Source organism: Brachyhypopomus gauderio, chromosome 16 (assembly GCF_052324685.1).
Source record: "Brachyhypopomus gauderio isolate BG-103 chromosome 16, BGAUD_0.2, whole genome shotgun sequence".
NCBI lineage: Eukaryota > Metazoa > Chordata > Actinopteri > Gymnotiformes > Hypopomidae > Brachyhypopomus > Brachyhypopomus gauderio.
The window spans coordinates 22459266-22475758 of NC_135226.1; the positions used below are offsets into that span (position 1 = coordinate 22459266).

General features: G+C 46.4%; 3 protein-coding genes across 4 annotated transcripts; 2 read left to right on the forward strand and 1 right to left on the reverse strand.

The window, feature by feature from the left end:
- On the forward strand, positions 1-2259 carry mrpl28 (mitochondrial ribosomal protein L28). Its single transcript, XM_076976424.1, has 6 exons — positions 1-139; positions 246-533; positions 1043-1195; positions 1369-1503; positions 1635-1721; positions 1998-2259. The coding sequence occupies exons 2-6, from the start codon at positions 246-248 to the stop codon at positions 2091-2093; spliced, it is 759 nt and encodes a 252-aa protein (XP_076832539.1). The 5' UTR covers positions 1-139; the 3' UTR covers positions 2094-2259.
- A 1807-nt stretch (positions 2260-4066) lies between these two features.
- relb (v-rel avian reticuloendotheliosis viral oncogene homolog B) lies at positions 4067-14124 on the reverse strand. 2 transcript variants are annotated; one of them, XM_076976417.1, is made up of 11 exons: positions 13789-14124; positions 13376-13387; positions 12991-13148; positions 9508-9804; positions 8413-8573; positions 8022-8113; positions 7489-7620; positions 7297-7401; positions 6431-6646; positions 5539-5613; positions 4067-5444 (listed from the first exon to the last, which is right to left on the reverse strand). In XM_076976417.1, the coding sequence occupies exons 1-11, from the start codon at positions 13835-13837 to the stop codon at positions 4963-4965; spliced, it is 1779 nt and encodes a 592-aa protein (XP_076832532.1). In that variant the 5' UTR covers positions 13838-14124; the 3' UTR covers positions 4067-4962. The 2 variants fall into 2 exon arrangements, with proteins under 2 accessions (XP_076832532.1, XP_076832533.1); XM_076976418.1 differs by lacking the exons at positions 12991-13148; positions 13376-13387; positions 13789-14124 and adding an exon at positions 10176-10540.
- Positions 14125-14636: 512 nt separating this feature from the next.
- mos (v-mos Moloney murine sarcoma viral oncogene homolog) lies at positions 14637-15911 on the forward strand. Its single transcript, XM_076976421.1, has one exon. It carries the CDS (start codon positions 14780-14782, stop codon positions 15770-15772), a length of 993 nt encoding a protein of 330 aa, XP_076832536.1. The 5' UTR covers positions 14637-14779; the 3' UTR covers positions 15773-15911.
- Positions 15912-16493: the final 582 nt, after the last annotated feature.

The window sequence follows — 16493 nt, forward strand, 5'->3', positions numbered from 1 at the left end:
CGGCCGCTCGTGCCCTTCCTGTGTGTGCATGGGAGCTCGCGCTTAGCCGGCTAGCTAAGAATTTTTTACCGTATTTTAGCGCCGGACTGTCCGCGCGTGAAGGTCACGTGTCCACAGGTGTGTTCACTAACGAGCGCAGGTACGTTTGGTGGTCACGTGATGTACGTTCTTCATTTTGAACAGGTGGTGTTTAGATATTTACCTTCTCAGCAGCCCAGTTCAAGTGTTGTATCGCTCCCACACAGATGCCGCTGCACAAGTATCCGCCCCGGCTGTGGGAGGCCATGAAGCTGAAGACGGGCGTCTACTCGCGGCTGCCGCAGCACTACCTCACGGCCCTGCGGGACACCAGCGCCGCCACCCCGGTGCACTGGACCCCCCTGGGGCTGAAGTACAGGGCCAACCCCAAAACGGGCCAGCGGGAGCGGGTCCAGGACGTCCCGGTGCCGGTGTACTACCCTCCAGAGAGCCAGGACGGGCTGTGGGGCGGGGAGGGCTGGGTCCGGGGGTACCGATACGCCAACAACGATAAGGTGGGTTATGGTGGAGGGTGTTCAGGGGGGTTATGAAGCTCCGATCTGCAACAGCACAGATGTTTAGTTTCTTTGGTCTTGACCTTTTTCCCAAAAAGCTCTATAATCATCTCGACTGTCTTGGTCACCTGCTCCTTCCCCCACACAGAGACTGTCGGAGATGGATCTCGCCTTCCACCGTGAACTTTGACACAAAAACTGTGCCAGGCCCCTGCCCCCCCCCCCCCCCCATCTGAATGAATCACGCCTCTCACTGCTTACTGTCTGTGTTATCAATGCTTGTTTGTGCTATGGGGATTATATGCATGCACACAGACTGTTGTCCTGTTGTGAGAATAGTCTGTGGTTATTTACCTCTCTATGTTTCTCCCCTAATCTGTAATGGTGGCGCTCTCTTGATGCTGTGACCTCTCTGGCATCTCTGCTTTACACCGTGGTTCTGGGGGAACTGAATTACCCACTCGTGGGATCAATAAACGTTATTCAATTCAAGTTCTATTTTTCTGCAGCTGTGCCCAAGGTTAAAGAAGATCTGGAAGCCTCAGCTTTTCAAGAGAGAACTGTACAGTGAAATCCTCGACCAGAAGTTCAACATCACAGTCACAGCCCGTACACTGGACCTCATTGACGCTGTTTATGGCTTTGACTTTTATATTCTCAAGGTAATGACTGACCATTGTATCCCATCAATCTACAGCAGTAATACACAGACAGAACATATTTCAGTGTTTTCATCGTGTGAATTGTGTAATGTAATCAGAAAATGCACCAGAGGTGCTTTAGGATAACAAGTGTAAGATCATGTTCCTCTTGGAATGATGTGTTTGGGGCTTAGACACCACAACGGGACTTGAACTCCAAGTTTGGGATGGACCTGAAGCGGGCCATGCTACTGCGCTTGGCACAGAGAGACACACAGCTCTATCCAGACGACCCCAGTCAAAGAGAGAAGATTTACAATAAGTACAAGGTACACGAGATCTATGATGGATCTTCATCACTGATTAAACCCATAATGGCTTTTAGGGTGTTGCATGATTGGACACTAACCACTGTCCCATGGGTCTGACTGATCTCTGTGTTTGTGTTGTGGTGAGTCAGCAGTTTGAGATCCCAGCCGAGGAGGCGGAGTGGGTGGGGTTGAGTCTGGAGGAGGCGGTGGAGAAGCAGAGACTGCTGGAGCGCAAGGTGATGGAGGCACACATGATGCACTACGGCTGCAGTGGTCACGTCTACTCACATGTGACAGGCTAGCTAGTAACCCACGTTAATCACCCCGGTGTCTGTTCCTTCTCTGCTGTGTCCGTTATGTGTCCAGTAAGTTCAGTCCCCTTTTCCTAATAAATAAACCCAGAGGATGCGTTCACAGGTGACTGCTGTGCCCACTGCAGTCTGAGATCCGTCGTGTCCACTGGAGATTTTCTGTAAAGTTTTACTTCACTTCACTCGTTTGTTTTGACCCAGGATCCTGAGCCGTTGTACAAGACGTGCGTGGACAACCTGGTGAGGGAGCTGGCCATCCAGAGACTATCTGAGCCTCAGCTTGTGGAGAAGGACTGATGAATCACAGCAGTACCACCATTTCAGGACATGTGTACAGAAATGTCTTCATATTAGCTTTGATGTCAACCTTTTACTTTTGAACTGAGTGCAGCTACAATATACCAGAGGGCCTGTAAATATTTAACTACTTCCACTCAAACAATAAAGTCATTCACACATTTCAGGTTTGCACCCAGTTTTTGTGCCTGTTTATTAGAGCCGTGACTGATCAACCGCTTGGTTGGAGTTTTCTGTTCATGTCCTTGTGCACCAGCAGATCCTAGATACGACCTCACATCCAGTGGACCTGCTGTCCTGGCAGGCGTGTGCCAGCTCTAAACCATGTAGACTCCCCTCTCTCTTCCAGTGGGTCATCTCCATCCATCCCCTCCCTCTTCCAGTGGGTCATCTCCTCCACCCACCCATCCTTCTCTCACTCTTCCAGTGGGTCATCTCCTCCACCCATCCCCTCTCTCTTGGTCCTTCTACCAGAGGCCAATGCAGAGTGTTTTCTGTTTCTAGGGTTGCATTCTTCTGGACTGAGACGTTCATCATTCCTGGGATGTTAGTCAGTCCGTCGTAGGGATCACGGCCCCAAGTGCCCCCGTCACCACAGTGACGACCTTTGGCTAACCTTCCAAATGTCCTTGTTTCTTTATTCTGTCCGTAGTATCTCCCCACTCATATTTCTTATGGACACGTCCCTAAGGACTGCCACATCTTTTACCACTGGTGTTTTCAGCATTTTATTCTGTGAAGTCGGAATTTCTGAATTCCCCGTAAGAAGTTTCAAAAAGCTGGATTTCCCAGAATGCCTGATCAACATCAGAATCCACGATGGCTCCACAACACATCAACAGAAGCAAAGTTCGTAGTATTGTACCGTTTACTTATTAAATCAACCACACAGTAATGTCAAACTTCAACTGTGGACATGTTACTATACTGTTTGCATGCGTAAAATACAACAAAACACGTTAACATATTGTTTAGCGGTTCTATTTTGAAAGAGCTAGCACAACACAAGTTTTACGGATGTGACCTTACTGTTTTCCCAAATGTTTTACTGGAACACAATAAACTCTGGTGATCATTCCCATCTCAGGCATCCCAACTTTGATATATTGAACACAGCATTGGCCTCGATCACTACTTATCTGGAAGTCTAAATTAAATTGATTGGCCTAGTTTTTATACAGAGATTATTTACTAAATATTGATTACTTACTCAATTAGAAGTAAACCAGTAGCATGTGTTTTGTGTAGTCACTGTAAGGTAGATGCAGACACCGAGATGGATACCCATCACAATGACAAACGTGATGAATGGACTGTCTGAAAGTGAGTGTGGGTGAGGTGAAGGTGTGTGTGTGTGTGTGTGTGTGTGTAGTAACACTGCCACATCGCCCCATTGGCCTTTATTTGATGCTGTGATGATCAGAGGAATAATGAACGTTCATATATACCAAATGCTGTAGGTTTACCACAGTATGAGTGGAGCACTTGACTAATGGAGGAGTTTCCCACGGGCTTTGAGCCAAGTTTCACTTAACAACTAGACAGTGACATTATTGAATTACTACAACAAATACACTAAAACTCCACAACACTGTTCTGAATGGGATTAAACTTGTTCCTAAAAAGAACTGGCACCCACAGTAACTGGTCTAACAAGGTAGTTGGCAAAATCCTCTACCAGTAGAGCCACAGTCTAAATGAAGCGTAACGATGAGGAAGTAATGGTTTTGTCTTATGTTTGTTGAATCTGTGGGTGGGAGAGCGAGAAAGCAAACTGAAAACTGCAGGGAAAAAATGAGTCAGGGCTTAGGTCATGAACATACTGACCCCTGACCCCAGCACTGTCCACAACTGGAGCGGAATGAAATCTCACAACTTTTCCCAGATGTTGCAATGTGTAGAATTCACATTCAAAATGACATAACCAAGCTTTTAACAGAGCACACAAATAAGCATTACATTATTACATTACATAATTTCCCAATGAGAGGTTTATTTAAGTGTAAGCACACTACAGTATTTGCTAGAAGCAGCGGGGGTACTACAGAATCTGGTGAAGAGTTCACACTGCTGTTTATGTTAACCACTCAAAACACTTCACACATGTTGAATTGGCCAAGCGGGTACTGCTCAGGTTAAGTATATAATTGGGTCATAAAATGTAAATATTGAAAAGAAAATGCATATTAATACCATCACGTAGAGCTACAGTCACTAAAAGTTATTTAGTTATTGCAGCTTCCCATAAAGCTGGTCTAAGGTTATCTTTCCTAAGAGATGGAATTGCATTTAATTGCACACAAAGTATATAGATCAGTGCTACAAAGCCTGTACAATTACCAAAGGACTGTCCTATATCATAATAAGCCCCCAAAAGAGCTTCCAATGATTGTCCATCGGTTGCCTTTATTTAGTGCATGATCACCTAATGGCTACAAGCTCCTCCCAGGTCCCTGCAGGGTGCTGACGACATCACACAAGCCCCGCCTGCTACTGACGACATCACACAAGCCCCGCCTGCTACTGACGACATCACACAAGCCCCGCCTGCTACTGACGACATCACACAAGCCCCGCCTGCTACTGATGGATGTTGCGCTAATGCTGACCAGCTCGGCTGTACACACACACATACACACACACACACACCATGGCACTCTGGAGGATGAAGAGGTCCATGCTAATGGTATCTCATTCCTTCCATGTTCTTTCTGGGAGTCTTCCGGGATTGCAGGGGCATCTGGTGTGGATCTAAACATGCTCGCATGCTTCTGTGTTTGGACCCTGTAGTCCTGCTAGGGTCCTATGGTCCCGATTTCCACCAATGAGCATCTGTGTCTGCTACTCTCCTGGGCACCTGTGGACGCCCTCACGAGTCTTCGGCATTTTCCGTTTTAACCTGACTTAAGTATATGCCCTGCAGGTCGAGGGGCAGGGTGTCTCTGTCTGAGACTGAGCCCTGACTCACCATCTGGTTGAAGTGGGCGTCAGTGTAGGAGCCCAGGTTCAACTGAGGCTGGTCCATCTCGGGGACGTTCAAGTTTGTGTCTGTACCGTCTCCCAAAATATTTGAGTTGGGATCCTGGCCGTTCAACAGCTGGAAAACATTTTGGGCGCCCAGACACTCGGTAATGCTGAAGAGGATGCTGTTCATGGTGTCCTGGTCCAAACTCACACAGCTGTCCTCTTGCTTGAGGTCATCATCCATATAGTGAATCTCATTCAGCTGAAGCAGCTTGTTCTCGTCCTGGGCAGCAGGGGGCGCTGAAGGAAGACCACAGTCCAGCGGGCCGAAGTAGAAGGGCTCGAACTGCTGAGATGGAGCTGGTTTGTTGATCATTGTGTCTGGAGCTGAATGAAAAATGAAACTCAAACAGGACTGTCGAAACCAATCAAACAATGTCAGAACTGTACGTGAGTTTGCTTGGGTGCCGAAATCCCCTACCTGGGCAGGTACTGCATTCCTCACTCAACTTGATGTCTGATTTTATTTTTCTTTTACGGTTGACTTCATACGGATCTGCAAGTCAAATATAAACAGATAAAACAAATGCTTTCAGTGACAGATGGCGAATCCCTTATGTCAAAGCGGCTGAGCGCACGCTCCCACGCTCGTGTCCAACTGCAACTGTCAAACGTCGCAGCTCTGACAAACCCCTGTGAGGTTTTTCTGGTGAATGGTTCAGACACACTCAGTATTGTTACTGGCAGCAGGGGAAGCCTATACAACTCACACACACACACACACACACACACACACACACACACACACACACACACACACACACACACACACACACACACACACACACACACACACACAAAAACCCATTCAAATAAAGTATCAGTGGAGAGTAATGGGTAAATGACTAATGAGTGATAGAGGAAACACTGAGGTGATTTGAGGAAGGAGCAGGTCAGCTCCTGTGTTCAGACACCTGAGCTAAATCCTCACTAGGGGACAGAACGTCTGTTCTGAACTACAGACAAGTGTATTTGGTGATCATGTCTGTGCTGAACTTTACATAAATAAAAAGATCTCACTAAATCTACATAATTAAAAAAAACACCAGAAAAGACACTAAAGTAACTAGGCTACTCAATATTAGTATACCACCACCATATTAATACCAGTAAAGTGTACACACACACACTCCGAAAGTGAGTTTTTTTGTAAAAAGTCAAATCTTCAAAGTCTGATCTTATCAGGGATTTTAAAGACCAATCTGGACAGTGGTTTCATTGTTAAACCTCAAATACAGCAAATGTTGCTAAAATAACCCAATGCACACACTAGAAGAGCCATGTTGCCCGTGACGACCAGGAGGGGGACCCACCTGGGTTATGGGGCAGGTAGACGAACCTCACTGGCTCACTGTACATGCGGTCGGAGATTCGGCGCAGACTGACGTTGACCTCTACCTCCCCAGCGAGGTCCTGCTCCTGGTACGGTGGAGTCTTGAACACAATGGCGATTTGACGATGGACATCAGTGTGGGCAAACTCCGCTTTAGCCTCCCAGTCATCCAGGCTGAAGATGATCTCAATGTCGTCTGTGGTTGGCCACCACACACACACACACCACAACCACCACACACACACACACACACACACACACACGAAACATTTAGCCAGGAAAAACCTACTGTTAAAAATTCCAAAAAAACCTTTAGATACTTGCTTGAAATCTACAAGATGAATCCATGTCAACTCATCTAATTTTTTATTTTTTTAATCTGGATGTAATTTCTGAAATCTATGTTTTTCAAAAGCAGATAGCAAATGCAATATTTGGGTAAACAAAATGTAAAAAAAAAAAAAGAAGATTATTTGTTCTGTAACGTACAACTCACATGAGATAAAGAATCAGATTGCTTTGTGGTTCTCAAATGAACCAGATTGTGCTCCAGATTCTGGCCCACATGGAGGTGTCCAACATTTCAAAACATATCATCACTGGAAAAACAACATTGTCCTGCTTCTGTATTCTGTGTATATAACTTAAGTATAACTTCCCTAAGCTTCAATATATGTCTGTAATTATTTTAGAACAAGAACTTCATTATTGTAACTTCATTAATGAGACAAAAAACGGGTTTCTGGGTTTTCTGGAGTCCCCGTGTCTTAGCTGCACAGGGTGGTGCTGGTGGAGACACTGTGTGTTGGTGCTACGGTTGTTTCCTAGTGTGGAAGTTGATCTCACCTTTTTGTACCTTGTCACAGAGCATATAGACTTCAGTCTTTCCTGTACAGGGACCTTGAACAACATTTAGCCTGTTGATCTTCAGTTCTGCAGTCGTTGTAGCTTCTACACACACACACACACACACCATCTTAGTATTTTAAAGCTGAGATCTGAAGTATGTTTGTGTAGTAACATGGTGGAGCGTCATACTCTTGTCGTATATGGGGTTGGACACGAGGGGACTGAGCTGGACTCTGTCTCCATCCTCACGCTCCAGCTCACACTGAAAACACAGCCGCACCACGTTCATGTCCATGTCTTCAATGCTCTTGGAGTGACCAGCTGCAGAGAAAAAGAGAGAGAGAGAGGGAGAGAGAGAGAGAGAAAACATGTATCAGAGGACTAAATCTCATGGCAGATTTGCTAGTACACTTGCACAGTCAGCATATATGGGTACCCTAGTTACACGTTACTGTAGTTACAGTACACAGCAGTTACACTACACTTCAACTACAGTTACAGTACACAGCAGTTACACTGCACTTCAACTACAGTTACAGTACACAGCAGTTACACTACACTTCAACTACAGTTACAGTACACAGCAGTTACACTGCACTTCAACCGCAGTTACAGTACACAGCAGTTACACTGCACTTCAACTACAGTTACAGTACACAGCAGTTACACTACACTTCAACTACAGTTACACTACAGGATGTTTGAGGGATTTTGCTGCTCACTGTTGAATGGATCAATTTTTTTATTCCTTCTTTTCTTCAGCGAGGCATCCAGTTCCTTCCTCCGAACACACTGGATGCCTAAATTAACAAAACTAAAAGATAAAATTACATTAAAAACATGTTTTTTAAACAATTCAAATAATTCATCCTACTTTGGCAAAAGAGTCAAACCAGTGCTGTCAAGTGGTATGTAACACACTTCCAGTAACAGGATGTAGCTCAAGGCAAGATGAATAATTTTAGAACAATATAAAAGTGCTAAAATTAAGCACATGATAGAAACAAAACTTTATAACCTTGCCAAAAGAAGCAAATCAGCAAATATACAGTGATCTCCATTTCTATTATTCTATTTCTATTATATTCTATTTCTGAGATGGACCAACAATACCTGTGTCGGCGTGTCACGTGTGGGTTGAAGCGGATGACACAGATGCCATCAGAACAGTCTCTTCCCACCAGGCAGTGCGGGTGTGGACGGTGAGGGAGGTCCTTGGTGACCAGCGACACGGTGACCACCACAGTTTTGATTCCCTTAATTGGCCCTTGGAGCTATAACCAAAAGTGGAGATGCAGGCTTGTAAGACAGTTGTTCTGTTTAACAGTAATGACATAATGACCTGCTCTTGTGGGTATTTATCTCAACAAAATGGAAAAAGTTACTATTTACTTTGTAAATGGTAATTTCCTTTTTCAGACCACACAAACACAACTCTCGTAGTGTGACTTTCATTTTTGACACCCCAGATCAACACTCACGTAGCAACCACCCCTCTAACCATAACAGGGGAAACACCCCCTTAACGTTGGGGTAGCCGGTGCATTCCAGACGGTTACAAAAATGACCACAATAACAGTTTGTACACACACACACACACACACCCACACAGGAGGCACACACACACACATACACACCTCCACACACCCCGGGCGCACACACACACACACACAAAGACACACACCTCCACACACCCCGGGCACACACACACACACACACACACACCCTGGGCGCACACACACACCCACCCCGGACACACACACACACACACACACACCCCGGGCACACACACCTCGATGGTGGGCGCACACACCTCGATGGTCGGCGCACACACACACACACACACACACACCCACCCACCCCGGACACACACACACACCCACCCACCCCGGACACACACACACACACACACACACCCACCCACCCCGGACACACACACACACCTCGATGGTGGGCGCACACACCTCGATGGTCGGCGCACACACACACACACACACACACACACACACACACACACACACACACACACACCCACCCACCCACCCCGGACACACACACACCTCGATGGTGGGCGCACACACCTCGATGGTCGGCGCACACACACACACACACACACCCACCCCGGACACACACACACACACACCCACCCACCCACCCCGGACACACACACACACACACACACACACACACACACACACACACACACACCTCGATGGTGGGCAGGGTCTTATTGGTGTCGGTGCTGAAGGCTCCCAGGATACTGCCAGCAGATCGTCCCTCACACTCGTAGCGGAACCTCATGCCTCGTTCTTTGGGCTGCTCCAGCACCACCAGCGCAGGCTTCTCCAGCAGACGCTCCAGCTGCTCCGTGCCCGTCTGCTCCGCCCGCTGGGACCGGCCCGCCGGCACCACACGCTGCCCCGCGTTCCTGGAGCTGCGCGTGGGAGGAACTGATGACATGATGTCACAGGAACCAGGAGGGGCTGCACTGAAGACGTTAGGACGCTGGAGGAGAGAGGGAGAGGGAGAGAGAGAGAGAGAGAGAGAGAAAAAGAGAGAGAGAGAGAGGGAGGGAGGGAGAGAGAGAGGGGGGGGAGAAAAAGAGTGCGGGACTTTCAAAAAACTTTAAAATCAAGACAAACAGCATAAATACCAAATGAACACAATGAGAGTATATCTAACAGCACAGCCACCCATCTGACCACACTAGACCTGCACCTAAACCACGTTAAGACACGTGCTGCTCTTACTTAATATACATGAACACTTGGATGCAGTTTTCATCTACAATAAAAACATTTATATATCACATTTACTCCTGACATGACTAGACTAAGTCTAATAACTAATAACAGTTTACTAATTAACAGACGTACTTAGCAGACTTCTTGCAATTCCGTTAAGAAAAAAATAAATAAATGACCGAAAACTCGTTCAGTGCGCAAACACGTTAAAGAGAAATAAATAACAGAGAAATAAACAACAACATATATAAAGAGAAAAGACAACAGAACACGGAAACGGGCGGCGCGTGGAGGCGGAGGGGAATAAACACTCGTCTAACGGCCCGCTCGGCTCGCGCCGCGACCAAAACCGACCGGCGGCGGAGGAAGATGAAGACGCGAACGAGCGCGAGCTGCGACACGGTACCGGGGAGAGCGAGCGGGAGCGCCTCGGCACGCGCGACGAACGACGCGCAACGACCGCACAAAGAAGCGCGAGCGACGGCGGGGCGGAGCGTGGCGAGGAAGCAGGAAGCCAGCGCTGCGGGAATATCGGCCAATGAGGAGAGAGGTGGGCGGGGCCGCGGCAGCCAGGGAGACGTCTGCGTGTGAACGTGTCGGTAGCGCCGTGATGTTTGTATTGCTGTCAAGTCTCCCGTTTTGGCCGGGAAACTACCGTATTTTACCCCTCTTTCCCGTCGTCCTCCCGTATTAATATTTCCCCGTAAATGTCCCGTATTATAATATAATAATTTTTAAAAAGCATTCAAGTGCCTCTCCAAAATGAATGATGTCGCTAGTCTCGCGAGAATGTCACCATGAAGTAGCCCGAGTGTCAGTTCTCGCGAGATTAGCGCTGACAGTGGGAACAACAAACCCGAAAAACAAATAAGAGATGGATGAATGTAACGAGAGAGAAGGTGTTTCTATCAAAAAAGTGAAGACGTCGTGTAAAATATAAGGGGTCCTGGACGTTGGTTGGGCTGGTGGGAATGTTCGCATCAACCAGCGAAAATTTCCCCTTATTTTAAAATCAAAAACGTAACAGGTATGAGTCTGGCCCTCCACCATATAATCATAATACAAGCTTAACCAAAGGCTTTAAAGTCCTATTACAGTACAGTAAAGGCTTATTGAAAGATGACAAAAGTAAAAGGGGAGGATTACTGAGAAAAAAACTGTAGAAAGTAGAGTTGTCATGTGGTTTGACCAAAGATTAGATATTTCTAAAGATCAATATGCAACAGTCAATATCACAGTCTGGAGATACTGGACTGATGTATGAAGTGACTTGCTGAGAAAACAAAGATGAGAGGTATTAACACAGAAGAGAGAGAGAGAGAGAGAGAGAGAGAGAGAGAGAGAGAGAGAGAGAGGCAGACAAACAAAGATAGACAGACAGAGTCCAGTCAGTGCTGTCAGAGAGCTTTAAGGTTCCTTACATCAGGATCTGCCTGAATTACTCTAGTACTCTAGTACTGTCTGAATTACTCTAGTACTCTAGTACTGTCTGAATTACTCTAGTACTCTAGTACTGTCTGAATTACTCTAGTACTCTAGTACTGTCTGAATTACTCTAGTACTCTTGTACTGTCTGAATTACTCTAGTACTCTTGTACTGTCTGAATTACTCTAGTACTCTAGTACTGTCTGAATTACTCTAGTACTCTAGTACTGTCTGAATTACTCTAGTACTCTAGTACTGTCTGAATTACTCTAGTACTCTTGTACTGTCTGAATTACTCTAGTACTCTTGTACTGTCTGAATTACTCTAGTACTCTTGTACTGTCTGAATTACTCTAGTACTCTAGTACTGTCTGAATTACTCTAGTACTCTAGTACTGTCTGAATTACTCTAGTACTCTAGTACTGTCTGAATTACTCTAGTACTCTTGTACTGTCTGAATTACTCTAGTACTCTTGTACTGTCTGAATTACTCTAGTACTCTAGTACTGTCTGAATTACTCTAGTACTCTAGTACTGTCTGAATTACTCTAGTACTCTAGTACTGTCTGAATTACTCTAGTACTCTAGTACTGTCTGAATTACTCTAGTACTCTAGTACTGTCTGAATTACTCTAGTACTCTAGTACTGTCTGAATTACTCTAGTACTCTAGTACTGTCTGAATTACTCTAGTACTCTAGTACTGTCTGAATTACTCTAGTACTCTAGTACTGTCTGAATTACTCTAGTACTCTAGTACTGTCTGAATTACTCTAGTACTCTAGTCTCCCTTGTGTGCATGTAATTACACATTTACATTAATGTATTTCTCTGTAAACTTTCAGTACAAAAAAGAGGAACTTTTCCATATATAAAATGTCAAAGAGAGAGACTTGTGGAGGATGAAAAATGACTTAAGAATAAATGAATAAATAAATAAATAATGCTGGCCATAAAAATGCTTAGGTAATACCTTGAATTTATTTCTATATTTCCTTCTATCAAATTTTTTTTGGGTAATTTCTGTATTTCTACATTTATTTATTATTCAGCGTTTTATTTGTTTGTTTGTGTGTCTATGTTAATAATGTGGGCGTTCCTAACCTCAGTTTAAAGCAGGACTGGTTAAAGAAGGAAGACTGTTTTGGCTGTTTAGCTGTCTGGTACACTACAGCATAGTCAGTGTTGCCCTGAACTAACTGCAGGCCACTTAGCCAAGTCCTTCGTTCCTTAATTTGATGTAGTTCTTGTTAGAGTGAGAGAACAGAAGAATATTTAGCTGAAATCACAGCAACAATGGAAGCTAACAAAAAAAAGAGGTTTTACAGAAAAACCGCTGAAACAATAAAAGCATAAACGAAGAAATAAAGTTGTATAACCGTATTGAGAGAAATCATAATGATGTAACATACTGGACCCTGTATGTATAGAAAACCTAAATGACTCAGCGTGGGGCTGTCAGTCATTATGGCGCTCTGAGGAAAACACACGTCAGGTGGACACGGAGGTGCAGCTGCTCACCTGGGGGACGGTTCCCCTAGGGACGAGCACCGGACTTCCACGTCTGTCTGCTGGTGGGGGCACAGGAGGCAGGATGTCGAAGTCTGGAGGAGGAGCTGGGGGCCCAGGAAGCCTGAACTCCTGGGCCTTATTTTCCTCTAGGAATTCATTTATAATATCTGAAACCAGCAAATAGGATTTAAATACAGTTTGGGTTAGCTAAATTAACATGGTAACAGGGACCTGACAACCATACTGTCAGCCACCTATGTGCCAAAATTATATTTTATACATTATATATACACACATATTGTATTTTGTTATATAGAGCTTGAAAATAAAACACAAGGTAATATCATCATTTAAAAAACATTTTGTGATGTAATGAGAATACAAGAATACTCACCAAGATCGAGCTCTGTGGGTAAGACACACAAAACCCAAGATTAGTGACATGCATGCCATTGAAGTGAAACTGAAAGTACCAGTGACGCTATTGATGCATCTCCAAACGCATCTTCATTCCAGTAGGCTATTATTAACCGTGAAACGTGACTTGGGCTTTAAACTCTGCTGTGCATTAAAAATTTTGAAACAAAATGAGAAGTCATAGAACTAAATTCCAATCACAAGTAGGTCCGCTGAACATCACCAAAGCCAGCACCGAGTTCTGCTCAGAACTGCCATTTCGTGGCTTTGCATCGACGACATTCACTGAATCTTGATCAACACTAAGAAACAACAGTGATTCTTGTGATCGTCTGTGTGTGTTGGAGAAGTAGAGCCTGAACCGACAACACGTGTATAATATTAGTTTACCTGCAGTGGCCACGGTGCCGTTCTGGAGCGGCCCGTTCATAGTTCGCATGGCAGGTCTCAGAGTCTACGGGGAGACGCCGATCTTCACGGTACCGACTGGGTCTTCACGGTACCGACTCGATCTTCACGGTACCGACTGGGTCTTCACGGTACCGACTGGGTCTTCTGTGTAAATCTCCGACAGCGTGAAGCGCTATGAACTCATTTCCGGGGTCCAGTAAGTTGTTGAGCGGTAGTCACGCGTGTTAGGGACCCAACACACTCCCACACCAGATCTCCTCACTCTGCTCCAGCTCCTCGCGTCCGTCTCACGTTTTGCGCTCGAGTCGTTTCACTTCGAAAGGACGAAAATCGACCGACTGGAAATCCCCTTACGTCACTGTTGGGGAAACCCCCCCCGGTCGTCGCCATAACAACGCGCATTCGGCCCAGGTGAGCGAGGAGCGCGCGAGCTGACGGGACGAACACGTGAACCCTCACGCGCTGAAGGGGACGTGCTTGATTTTATTGTTTTTTTACTTCGTTACTTCTCTCCAAATAGCCAAGTGTCGTTACATTAAAACGTGTATTGATGTGAAGGAGCCTCATATCTAAACAGACAGTAATTACATTTACATTTTATGGCATTTGTCAGACATTAATTACTCGATATGTTGGCGTGTTAGATTTTTAAACATCGTCATGTCAGAGATTTTAGCGTTAAATCGATGTATCCTTAATTATGTTGTTACATAACTTCACCGTGTTTTTAGCTCTTTAACCGCAATGTCAACAATCTTCCCATTTCACTATAACAACACAAAAAAGCTCTATTGGCCATGATAATGTGTGATTAGAAACATTTTCCCGTGTTGTGGAAGAATGTTATTTTCCATTAAATACGGCGTCACGTGACGCGTACGTAACGTGGTCACGTGGCCTGACCTCCGGCGAGGCGAACCCGAAACGCTTGAAACGCGCGTGGGCAGCAGCGGTGCGCACGCGCGCAGTCATGCCGTCTCCCGTGCCCGTGACGCGGCTACTCCGCAGGGAGCTGGGCGCGAGGCTAGGCGCGTGCAGCAGCCCGCTCAGCTCGTGCGCGGTGGGGTCGAGCCTGCGCGTGCCCGACCACGCGTTCCGCGGCGGCGGCGCCGCGCGGAGACTCTGGTCGTCCGTGGTGCACTGGCGCGAGCTGCAGGGCCTGGAGCCCATCGGTTCCGGCGGGTTCGGGCTGGTGTTCAAGGCGCGGTACTTCGGCGAGACGGTGGCGGTGAAGAGGGTGAAGAGCGCCAGAAACAAACTGGCGTCGCGCCAGAGCTTTTGGGCCGAGCTGAACTCCGCACACCTGCGGCACAAGAACCTGGTGCGCGTGATCGCGGCCACCACGCACCCGCCGGTGGACCGAGCCATCACCGACGGTATCGGCACCGTCATCATGGAGTTTGCGGGCCGCCTCAACCTGCAGCAGGTCATCTACGGAGACGCCGAACCTCCGCGCATGGACCAGTGCGCGCGGTACTCCAGGGACATCGCGTGCGCCCTCCAGCACCTGCACGCGCACAGCGTCGTGCACCTGGACCTCAAACCCGCCAACGTGCTGCTCTCGGAGGACGGCGTGTGCAAGCTGGCGGACTTCGGGTGTTCGGTGAAGATCGAGCCACAGCACGACCGGACGATCCACTTGAACGAGATCGGCGGGACCTACACGCACCGGGCGCCCGAGCTGCTGAAGGGCGAGAAGGTCACCCCGCTGGTTGACATCTACTCGTTTGGGGTGACGCTGTGGCAGCTGCTGACCCGCGAGGTGCCGTACGAGGGCGACAGGCAGCAGGTGGTGTACGCCGTGGTGGCCTATAACCTCCGACCGGCCCTCAACCGGGACGTGTTCCACACCTCCGCACCGGGCCGAGCCTTTAGCGACCTGCTCACCCGCTGCTGGAGTGCAGAACCGAGCCTCCGGCCCACCGCGGATCAGCTCCTAGCGGAATTATCCAACATTTCGTGAACTGCTCCTTGGTTGTCTTAACGTGATCGTATATTTTTGTAATTTGTATGTAATTGTAAATACGTGGTGAGAAAATAACTATGCTTATGCATTTTAATATTTCAAATGGATTTGATTAAAATTTATCATTGAACAATGATTGTTCTTTCTGAATAATTAAACTTCTCAGTATAGATCTTACTCATTTGATGCGGCCCAATGTGAAAGCCATGTTAACATGTTCATCTCTTGTACTACAGCGCCCTCTTGAGGACAAAAGCCACCACTTCACCAATTTGACCAGGTACAGCTTTCTCACTAGAAGGGGAAAAGTACTTTGCTTAAAATAAGACAACTCTGAACACAACCCTTACATGTCCAGCCTGACACCTTCCACTGGACCGGAACTCTACAATATTAGATATTATTCTGTAAAACTTAAGCTCTAGTCAGTCCCATTACATTCCCATTGACAGCGCAGTAATCAAAATAAAATGAACACAACCAAGCTCTGAATAAAATCTTTAAACTGCACTTACGCTTTACTACAAACATGAGTGAATCAATGTTTAATGTACCAAAATAAAAGCCCAGTCAATTTAGATTTTTGGCTAAAGAAACATACAAACAAAAAAACCACAACCCTAGGCTTTTTGTTCCACTCACACAACACCACGGAAGCCTTGCGTTCATCAGCCTGTGCGTCTACACTGGACACGACCCGCTTTAAAGTGTACGGTGG

Bases quoted from the DNA above. Each gene is read 5' to 3' on its own strand.
- mrpl28 (XM_076976424.1), top strand. From the start codon at position 246: ATGCCGCTGCACAAGTATCCGCCCCGGCTGTGGGAGGCCATGAAGCTG. The intron at 534-1,042 runs GTGGGTTATGGT...ATTTTTCTGCAG, and splicing joins GATACGCCAACAACGATAAG to CTGTGCCCAAGGTTAAAGAA. The intron at 1,196-1,368 runs GTAATGACTGAC...TTTGGGGCTTAG, and splicing joins TTGACTTTTATATTCTCAAG to ACACCACAACGGGACTTGAA.
- relb (XM_076976417.1), bottom strand. From the start codon at position 13,837: ATGCGAACTATGAACGGGCCGCTCCAGAACGGCACCGTGGCCACTGCA. The intron at 6,647-7,296 runs GTGAGATCAACT...GGCCAACCACAG, and splicing joins CTGTGACAAGGTACAAAAAG to ACGACATTGAGATCATCTTC. The intron at 5,445-5,538 runs GTAGGGGATTTC...TTTTTCATTCAG, and splicing joins GGAATGCAGTACCTGCCCAG to CTCCAGACACAATGATCAAC.
- mos (XM_076976421.1), top strand. From the start codon at position 14,780: ATGCCGTCTCCCGTGCCCGTGACGCGGCTACTCCGCAGGGAGCTGGGC.